Consider the following 11,168-nt stretch of genomic DNA (forward strand, 5'->3'; position numbering starts at 1 on the left):
GTAATGTTCTGTGTTTGAATGGATGTTGCCATCTCAGCCTTAGCAGTCTCATAGTGTTTTATATATATTAAATAATACGTTAAAATATTTTTAAATATCGCACTCTAAACATAGTTCTATCAGAGTGTCCTTTCATAGGCAATCTAAAGGAAAAGATTGACTGGCCATAAGTAGCCACTTATTTCTACAGCTTTTTTTTTTCCTTCAGCTCCAATCAAAGAGCACAATCCATTGCCTTAGTAGATTAGTAATAGAATCATCCATCTGTCGAACCAATGTTTTAATTAGCAAGTATAGGAAGCAAAGGCGTATTATTAAGTCTTTACAAAAGGATATACTGCTGCTGTATGTTTTTACAATGACTTCATATGTAACTGGTGACTACTGAATGTTATTAGGTTGCATTGCCCATATCATCAGAACTTTTTTCCTATTAAGATTTTAACCAAAGATTTCTGTAAGGATGAAAAAACAAATATCTGTTTCAACCACTTTTCAAACAAGAAATACTCATGGGTAGTCAGCACTGCTGCTGTCATATTAAAACAAGTAACATTTGGACTAAGTAGAACATTAGGTGTTGTCAAGTACTAGCACTCAAAAAAAGCAAAACACGTGCATTCGGAGCTGTGAGGAGATGGAAACAAAAACAACCGTAAGCCCCCTGTAATTAACAGCATTTGAGAAAAATACTTCAAGAAAGCTACCCAGGTTAAAAAGAAACAGATATGCAGTTACTGGGAGCACACAGTAAGAAACATAATAAACATCCAAAATTTAACACTCACCATCTGAATGGGTTTTTTGTGAAGATCTCGTTCAGTCACCAATTTTTCTTGGTCAGTGACATAAAGGCCTTTTTGTGCCAGAGCTTGTATAACAGCATCATGACCTAAAAGTGGTTTTGCAGCATCACTTTTCAGAATAAGGCTCCCAGCACGACAGTAGAGTTCTGCAGATAGCAGCAAGTTAACTACAGGTGGTTTAATGTGCTCCTGGTCATACTGGTCTGTGTAAAATGGCTCTCGCAGTTCTTCTGGAACATTTTCTACAAAGACCAAAAACAATAAAGCGCCGGTATTAGAAAACAGATACAAACAGCACTACCATTTTTTTGTCTGTTTAAACATATGGATTCACAGTTAGGTCACTAAAAATTTACTCAAGGGAAAGTGGAAGCCTTTACTCAGTCATCATGATGTACAACACCAGGGAAAAAAAAGCATACAAATGTAACAGTTTAACTAGAAACAGAAACTTGAAGAAAAATCTGATTTTCACTCAGCAAAGGCTGCACACCAGAAGGCCTATCTGCGGTTTACAGCATCATTTATGGTTTCCTGGCTTCTCCAAATACCTCTCTAAAGATCCTGATTCTCTTCAGCAAAGCATTGCATAGTACAGATGTATAAAGGCAAAACAGTATGCACTTGAACACAAAACCTGTCTCAATTACCACAATAAAATAGAAATAGAACTTGATATTTTAGTAGAATTTATCAATACCAGAGACAAGAAGAGAAATCTCCGCTCAGCAGCCTTCTGGGTTTCATATTTGCTTGGGAGGTTTGCTTATTTCTTTGCCAAGGGTTACACATCACAGCATGACGACATTCAGCAGTTAAGCATACAGAAGTGCGTGTTGTAAGAGAATTTAAAGAATGAAATACAAGACTAAAATACTACAGGTTTCCTTTTCTGACAAAATGCTCAAGTGTTTCTTGCCTCTTCATGCTGAGTTTCCTCGAAGCTGAGACTTTGCTTATTTCCAAATGAACCTGCTTAGTACCAACAGCTTATACTGGGATATAAACTCCAAAAGTGGCAGTTCAAGATTATCTGTAGTAGCTTTTCTAAATACTTTACACAATACAGTATAGAGGGAGTGTATCTCTGTCTGTTGCAAATGTAAGTTATAAATTAATTCAAGATGGCATTAGATCAAATGAAATCAAATCACCCCAGTGATAGGAAAACAACTTGGATGCAGTTTCAGATGCTGTACATCCAGACATACGCTCTGCAAGATGTTCCCCTTTGTCCCTGTAACTATTTCATTCTCCTCTTTTTTAGTTTTAATTAGTTAAGCCAAGGGCATTTACTATGCATAAAAAGAAAGAGCGTGTGATTCTTGCCCTGAGCCCAAGTGGAAAAAAGAATGTAGGAAAACAGTGATGCAACTCTGTTTCTGCTCAATCCCTGTTCCCTCAGCTGAGCCGGCTAAGCAGCTGCACCGATTTGAAACAGAGGGTGGAGTCAATGGCCCCAACACGGGTGGAGCAGAAGAGAGGAAAAAACCCACAGAACATGCCAGCACGAGATAATGACAGATTACCTTCTTCCTCATACATATTCTATTACAACTCGTATGCTTCCACTATGAGCTCTACATGAAGAGCTACCCCTTTCTGAGATGGAAGGTAGCTCAGGTCTGCGTTAGAGAATGCACAGAAAGGAATATGAACGTGTACTTTCATAAACAGCACAAAGAAAGTAAAATCCGCTTAGACACTGCTTCTTGCTAATTCAGTGTCAAGGAGAAGAGAGGTATAGTGCACAAATTGCTTAAACCATACATCTAAATTTGACTATCAAGCTATTATCTCATAGAACGCAGATGAAAATATGCTGCCAGCAAAACCAACTTGTCCCTTATAATGCAAGTCTAATGTCTAATAAGACTACTTGAAAAAACCCCAAAGACAAACATCAGTGCCCCCATCGATACAGTAGACGTACAAACCAAATGTACCAATGGTGTGCAATAGTATTTCTTTGCTATGTTGTTATCTTCTCTTGCCATTTCCCTGCCTCACTGACTGACTTCTTAGATCCTACAACCTTAAAGTGCTATGAAAAGCAATTATGATGAAGGGTACCAAGCAACGCCGCGTCAGTTCAGAAGCGTTATAGAAATTTAAGAATTAGGATACTTTTAGAAACATGTGAAGTATCTCCAGATCATTATTTCTTAATGTAGCATGGACTCATGAAACAACATTCTGCAGATGCTCTTCAGAGATGAAAAAGAGAAATGAAAGAACTCATTCTAAGCTTTAAAATAAACTATATATATGTATACATATATATATTTAATTAAGCAATTGTAACTTATCTTTGTACATAAACAGCTGATTTCAAAAGGAGGGAATCACCTGAAAATAATTCATGGCAACTAGCTCTAACTTTACCTTTAGAAAGGTCTCTTTAAAGAGCTCCATTCAGGTAAATGGAGACTTATTTCTTTGAAGACAGCATGGATTTCTCCTTGGGAAAAAGTTCTTCATGTTACTGTGGGAAGTCTGGGCTTTTTTAAACACACAAACATTTCCAGAAAGCTTCCAGGCTTCCACACGGATGAATTTCAACCTTTGAGTTGCAGGACTGTAAAACTCTAACAGTGAACGATTCAGCATTTACGAATCAAAACAGAAGTGTCCGTCCAGCAGCTCTCAGTTATTCTTCAGGATCATATTAACAAGTTAAAAACGTTAGGGCTTCCCAGTTACAATACGCATCGTTCTTGGAAGCCACGTGATGATGTAAAGCCTCAGCAGAGAAATGGGCATTTTCTACAGGCTGCTGATCTCCATAAACAATACATTAAGAAAAAAAACTAGTTGGAAAATGCGTTGAGATTTAACACAGGTTTTTTTCTGCCAAAGTACTGACTAATACCTTCAACCACTTCCTACTGCAAACCAGTAGATGAACTTATGCCAGATCTTAATGGTCTCCATTATGCGACAATTTTCTGCAGAACAAAGGCATTCTTTAGCCATAAGGTAACAGAGTTGCTGTCACTCCAGCTCTACTAACAAGGAGTCCAGCACCTCATTTGTCTTATGGACACCAGGGACTGGAACCTCCATGAAAGTCAAGTGTCTAAAGACTGGAAACCGGTCAGAAAAAAGAAGGCGGTTTATATAATTTCATTTCAGCTGAATCTCCACAGCTTCCTTGGTAGAAAGGGGAGACATTTCAGTTTGTAATTCTGCTTCAGACAGACATTAAAGGGCTTGCCAAGGCCTCCACTCCTACATTTAAATGAGTTTAAATACAGAAGCTTTGCCATCCTCAGACATGGCAAACGGACAGCTTAAGATGAGAAAAAGCCTCAATTCCTTACTTTTAACTCTTAGATCAAATTGGAAAATAATCCATTAAGATGCAATGGGGTCCTGCACAGTATTCCTTGCCTGACACTCTCCTGTGCTACTAACTGGTATAAGCCATGTCCAGAAGTCTTGTGCAAACCAACTAAACCAAACCAAAGCCTGCAGGCAAGTCTTTCAGATGAAGGAAGGGAAAGAGTTATTTTCTCTGTCATGATTACAGCTTAACAAATAGTTCAACAGAGGGTCTGATCCTGACATAATATAGGAAAGAAACACTAATAAACAATTAGTCAAATACATTTTCCAGCAACTGAGAACTTTAAGCTTTCAGATCTACATTTCAGGTGTTGGTAGCGTTATGTCAGCCTTGTTTTTTTTATATACTTTATATAGGTCTCAATTTCTAGAAAGATTTCTTATCTCACACACACACAATGAAAAACACAGCACAAAGTAAAAAAAGCCAATCTGTCTGCCATCCAGACCGCAGTTCTTTTTCTGGAGCGCTCAGAATCACATCAGAAAAGCTCTTCTGGGTCACACTCATTGTCAGTCTGACCCATATTCTGCCTTCAGCAGCACAAAGGGAAATACCAAGCAGGGGGAAGGTTTAACAGCTACTTAACCAACACACCTATTCGTCCTCATAAACAAAAGAATAACTTAAAATAATCCCTGGCAATAAAGGGATCAACTTCCATTTGCATAAATGCCTTCAGAACTTATTTTCAGGATGGGGAAGATATGAGAAATAAAAAAGATGATAATATAGTTACGATCCCATCTCGCTCATTTAGCATTCTGATAACCGCTAGCAACAGGACACATTTTACATTTCCTACACAATAACTTTATTTCAGAAAGAGGAGATAAAGACTTCTTGAACTTCAGCACCACATCCAATCACAAAGAAAACTTATTGCCAGCCAAAACTATGTAGACATGAGGAGAAAAATCTACTTGGACATCTGTAACACAGATAGTCTTAATTTAAGAATGATCCTAACTGAGGGAAAGAAAAAAGAAAGCAAGCAGACAAAACGACAGCAATATAACTCTTCAATATGAGAGAAAGGCATTTAAGCACTGCAGTCAGATTTATTTCTTACTGCCATTTGAATCAGTAATAATGTACTGCCCAAAAAAGGGGAGGAGGATTGAAGGGAGTGGTGGGAAGGGCAAAGCTTGCTAAATTTCGCTTCCAAGTCTTGAGGAATTTTGACTCCCAGCCCCATTTTCCAAGATTGCGATCACCAAAACCACGTATTCAGAGCCTTGGGTTCACCAAAACAAACATTACGTGATTCACTTCAGGAATGCGAGTGGATCCTTTTATGCTCATCAAAATCTACCGGCTATCTGGATAAATGAACTTATGTAACACTTCACACAGGGAAGCTGAGCAGTTCCCAGTTCACTTTACCTGTACAGATACATGGAAAGTGAGAACTAGAGCATCTTTAAGCATGGAGTTACTAAATCAACCCAGCAGATGACTCTCACTTACTGCAAGAATGCAGTTACAGGATAGCTGCAGTAGCAAAGGCAATGATGGCTGAGGAACACAAAGGTATAGGTAGAGCTTAATCTCATCATCTGGCTAGCTGCTTCATGTTACCTTTTGCAGACAGGCTTTTCAGTTTTAATGACAACCAGGCTCAATGACAAGGAGTCACTGAAACCACTGATTACAAGCCACCTTACCTGATGTTTATCATGTAGTAAAGAATCCTGACAACTGCTAACTTATTAATTTACCTTCCCATAGTTGCGTGTGTGCAGTGTGCAGCTACGAATGACTCTGGCAAACCTGGTAAGCTCAGAAGCTCATTTGATTGTATTTAACTTACAAAAAGTTACTTTTAAAGAGCCAATCCAAGCTTTCTGTACATCAGACAAACAGGAATGGCACAAGAAGCTTCAAGCAGACCAAATCAGTTGATTTGTTCAATCAGCTGCTTTTAGTAGGATTGACCAAAGTATCAATTTGTCACTAAATATTTTAGAAAGATGAGGGAAAGGATTTTTTCACACATATGAAAACACAAACGAACAAAACACAGTTTCCCACAAGCACTTGCTTTTATGCTCCAAACTCTTGTGTAAGATTTTGCTAGCTGTCAATGCTGAGCAAATGTAAAGAAATTAGGTCTGCTGGGGAAAAACGATGAGACGTCCTGGCCCGCACCACTCCACATAACAGATGAGAGTATTTAGTTTCAACTTGCTTCTGTTAGATACACAATGTTCATTTCCTCCCTTCCTGGCTCTACTGGCAACATCTGCAAACAGCAGTAAGTAGCTGCATTTGAATTCTGAAAATATTAATCATCAGGAGAAAGCTATTTTTAAGTTTCTTGGCTAATGTTTAATTGTAGATGATGCCAATTGTAACGTATTGCTTCAGACACCTACAAGGGGTAAACGTCACCTTAAAAGGCACATGGATTCCTTTGTTTTCACTGCAGAAAACCCCCAAGGTTTAGGGCAAGCACTGGACTTGGGCAGTTTTTATCTGGCTTTAGTCCTGTAAAAAAGAAGGCCTGTTAAGCCAGAGAAATTCCTTACTGTGGCAGGATAATATGTTGTGTAAGTAGTAGAATAGCAACAGATTTAGCTTGACTCTAAAATTCTTCCCATAATATTCTCACAATTATAAATGCCAGAGATAAGTTTCAACTTAGTAGCGAAAAACTGGCAGCGAGGCTGGATGAAAATTCACATTTAACAAGTATCCACCAGAAGTTCTCTATGAAATGGAGAGAATGTACAGTTCAAGGTTCAAGAATCAGAATTCTCTGTCATACTGACCAAGGATCTTGAGAACCAATTCCAAGCTCCAGAGGGTCTGAAAGCATTTTGGAAGACAAAATTGTAATTCAAGATGATTTTGACAAGTGGAAGAAGAAGTCTGAATATAGGATGTAGTTATATAAGTATAGCTCTAAAGCAGGAACCTACAACCACACAATTACAAGATGGGAACAACTGAGTAGGCAGTAGTTCTGCAGAGAAAAAGATATGGAGCCTTAATGAATCACTGATTGAGTGAGTCAACAATTCTAGGCTGAGGTAAAAATGACAAACATCATATTCTAGTGAATAAATGAGATTGTTAAGGGTTGCAAAGATGAAGTCATTTTTCATGTCTGCCCTGTACTGCTAAGCGTAACGCAGAACCATTACATCAAGATTTAATTACAGAATTCATGCAGAACAAGACCACAGAAAAGATGGAGGGAGGAAATTAAAAGTAAAATAAAAGTTCAATTTTAAAGACAAAAAAAAAAATTAAGCTGGAAAAGAACCACATGTTTTGTCTGAAGAGCAGAACCGAAAGCAGATACTGTTTATTACGTGACAGGTATTGCACAAGCAAGGAACCCACTGCCATCACATCCCCTGGGAATACGACAAGGAATAAATGTGTTTACAGTGTGGCAAGAAACATTCATGCTCTTCTAACATCTAGAGATAAATAAGGATTCAAACTGACTACGAGACATGCCACCAAATCTCTGTAATTACAGACTTTTCTAAAAAACCAACAGGATAAACAAACATCTGTCAGGAACGATATATATTTAGCTCAGCCTCTTTGGGACAGTAGACAAATAAGAGCTTTTCCAGCTAAATTTTCTGTGACTACAGTAGAATGAGAAGACAAAAACCTCACACTCCAAAACGACATCCACTTCTGTTATGTTAGGTATAAAGAGGATACAGAACAATGCATCATACTTGGCAGTCCAATCACATAATGCCATCAACACAGCTTAACTATCCCTTTGGAAAGTGTTTTCTCTGAATTGAAGTGGTTAACTCCCAGCACTGGGAGTGAATGCTGAAAGTGAGTGCTCACAGAATTTATTTGTAAGGTCAGACATTCCCTCTCAGTTACTGCAAGCTGTGCCACTTACCTTTGGTTATCAGAAAACATGTCATTTGACCTGTCCTAACATTTCCTTCAAGAAAATACCAAGGCACAAAACCTCACGCTTCCTTACCACATACATACAAATGCTGTACTCAACTGTCATTCCTTAAAAAAAACAACAACCAAAACCAAAAAACCTCTTTGTCCAAACTATTCTTCATACAATATGCCTTCAGGATGAGTGTTAGTACACTCCTAAATTAACAAGACACTTTACACGTAAGACAACTTACTGGCCCATGCTGTGAGCCAGACCATTCTCACACCTCCCTGAAGAATAACAGCAATACTCCATTAGTGCCAGTTATGGATGCGAGTAGCAATCATCAAACACAACTAAGCCTCAAGGAATGGTACCCATCCCAAATTTTTTCTTCCAGGACATTCCCTGCACACAGTCAAGCTGTATGTACAATTTTGCCTATGTTACAGTACGCGTTTAAGAACACAAAGTACATCCCCTGGACCTAAAAGATGTACCCATTTGATATAACAAAGAACAGCCTTCAGTGCATTACGAATCACAACAACTCGCCATTTTCATTAACAGTCATTTCTTTCAGAGAGGATGGAGGAAAAAAATCCTCCACCTCTCACACATTCAAGGAATTTCAATACTTCAAGGATTAAAAAAAAAAGAAATAAAATCTGGCACCCATTAGCACACTAACAATCCATTAATTCCTTTGCATGAATGTATATAACAATAGCTCATAGGAGACATCGCTGGGGTTGCGATCCACTCAAAATACCCAATCCCAACAAACTTCCTTCCTTCTTAGAAAAGGTGAAGGTCAGTTCTTCTGTTTTGCTCTAAGTATAAAGGAAGCATTTGTATTCCAAACATGCAAGTCTTGTATACTGGCTTTCCCTGCTTTAGTCACAATCTCTTCTTCACAGCCATTAGAGATAATAATCGAATTCAAGACCAGTGAGATCGGAAATGCCACAATTGTGTTTGTTCACCTCTTCCTACTTGACATTATGGCACTATTTGAGGTCAGGAGCTGCTACCACCTCTAGTCACATTTCTCTGATGTGTCTGAACCTGCATAGTAACCAAGGCTAAGGAAGGCTAACCCTTAACCGAGAAACACTCTGTAAGTTGCTTTATGCATGCAATAGAAACTCACCCAATATAAACAGAGACATTTCAGATGCGGGCTGAACATTAGTCCAACTCCAGTAGCAAAAGCCTTTCAGAGTTTCAGAACGCCAGGTTATGTAATTGCCAAAGAGCTATGCACCCGACCTGCCACAAGCAGAGCTTACAGAGCTGAGCTCACAGAAAATGACGGCTCAAGATCCATAACCAAGGACTTACATGAACTTTCATGACTCCTATTTCAACTCTTACGTCTGCAGACAAAGCCCTACATAAAAACATAATATGCTTATCCTGTTTTACAACAGAAAGCAAGCAATATTTATTGGCAATTTTTAATATGAAAACAATACTTAGATTTCTTAAATGATGAATATGCAGTTTTGTTCAGTAATCACTAAACGTAGTAAAACTGCACTAAGTTCAGCCACCTTGAAACTACCAGCTTTTGGCAAGCCCCACATCAATATCGCTATTTCCCAGAAGCACCATAAGGGTGCATCTTTAACCTTGCTGAAATACATTAAGCAATGCTCTGGCTTAAATGGAAAAGCTCGAAAGCCCCAGGAAAAAACAAAACCTTTTTCTGTTATTCCCTACAGAATAAGTGTAAAGATAGTGACAACTAATGCTGAAGCCAACTTTTAAAGAAAAATCTCTACTTTTAATCCAAAACCATTAAACCATTCACATACTGCAGCTGGAAAAAACAAACAAACAAACAAAAACAGCTTGGTAAATTTCCAAGATGTCTCCCTCAGAAGACCTCTGTAAGTCTGATTTTCCTCACTGAACACCATTTCAAGCATCGAATAATAGCTCTGGTATTCCTCATGGTCCAGGGTGTCAAAAGCTGCCCAGACGACGCCTCTCGGGGCACGGCAATCGCTGCCATTTATGCTTGCAGACAGAAAGGGTGAGCCTGCCGTGCTCTGTAGGCCGAGAACTGGCATTAAACGCTTTTCTTCCCAATCCTTCTTACTGCTTTACCGCTCCAATGGCTACGGGCTGCTGTCACACGTCAGAACCACAGCACACATCCACTCCCACTGCTAGCCCCTAACTCAGCTCTTAGAAAGACAAACACGCATTGCTGGTGTTGTTGTTTTGCCTTCTAGAAAAGCGTGACCCTAGAAGAAAAACAAAACACAATCTAGAGAGTTCAGCTCCTAAAATAAGATTCTATTACCTCTAAAACGCAAAACAGCAACAAGGAGAAAACTCAAGGACAGATCAGCGTTACCAGACGAAGCCCACAGGTAACAAAGCACACCAGCACGGAGTGAGGAGCAGCGCCGCAGCCCCCTGGGCCCGGGCAGGGCCCGCAGCCCCGGGCAGCCGCATCAAAGGAGAAGAGAAGAGACACCACCTACCTGTCCCGAAGGCTTTGGCCACCAGCCAGGCGAGATTACAGGCGATTTTCGCTCGGGAGAAATCATAATGATCGAAGGGTTTGATGGCAGGAACAATGAAAGTCTTCCTCATTTCCTTGGTGTCCGCGGCATCCCCCATCTTCCCACGGGACCCTCGGCAATCCGAACTTACATGGTTCTTCCTCCTCCCGCGGCCGGGCGGCACAGCCGCGGCGCGGCGGGAGCAGCTGAGGCGGCGCGGTGCCGGGGCAGCGCGGGCCCAGCTGTCCGCGCCCGGGCCGCCTCCCGCCTTCCTCCACACAGGAATGTGGCGGAGCCCGGCGTCCTCCTCCTGCTCCGGCCTTTTGTCTCCCCGCGCTCCAGCCGCCGCCGCCCCCCGCAGTCCGAAAGCCGGCTGTGGCAACCTCGGCCCCCACTGCCCGCGGGAATCCCTCCGGCGGGAGCCGTGCGCCTCGGGAGCGGCCGGCCGTGCCCGCAGCCGCAGCAGGCCGGGACGCGGCCCTTCCCGGCGCCGAGATGTCAAAACGCCGGGCAGCGGCTTCCAGGCGCGGCTCGTCCCGCCTCGCCCTACCAACGGAACAATGCGGGCCGGGAGCGGTGCCGACCGCCCTCCGGTATCCCCCGCCCGGGCGCTG

General features: G+C 40.9%; 1 protein-coding gene across 4 annotated transcripts in view; it reads right to left on the minus strand.

Moving 5' to 3' along the window:
* Nucleotides 1-10,820, minus strand: part of CAMSAP2 (calmodulin regulated spectrin associated protein family member 2) — a 65,895-nt gene extending 55,075 nt beyond the window's left edge. For all 4 annotated transcript variants that reach the window (XM_072343089.1, XM_072343087.1, XM_072343090.1 and 1 more), the window contains exons 1-2: nt 10,534-10,820; nt 789-1,048 (exon numbers count right to left, since the gene is read on the minus strand). In XM_072343089.1, the coding sequence (XP_072199190.1) occupies nt 789-1,048; nt 10,534-10,672 (399 nt within the window). In that variant the 5' untranslated portion in view covers nt 10,673-10,820. The remainder of the gene's footprint in view (nt 1-788; nt 1,049-10,533) is intronic.
* Nucleotides 10,821-11,168: the final 348 nt, after the last annotated feature.

The sequence above is a fragment of the Excalfactoria chinensis genome, chromosome 8, assembly GCF_039878825.1.
Source record: "Excalfactoria chinensis isolate bCotChi1 chromosome 8, bCotChi1.hap2, whole genome shotgun sequence".
Lineage (NCBI taxonomy): Eukaryota > Metazoa > Chordata > Aves > Galliformes > Phasianidae > Excalfactoria > Excalfactoria chinensis.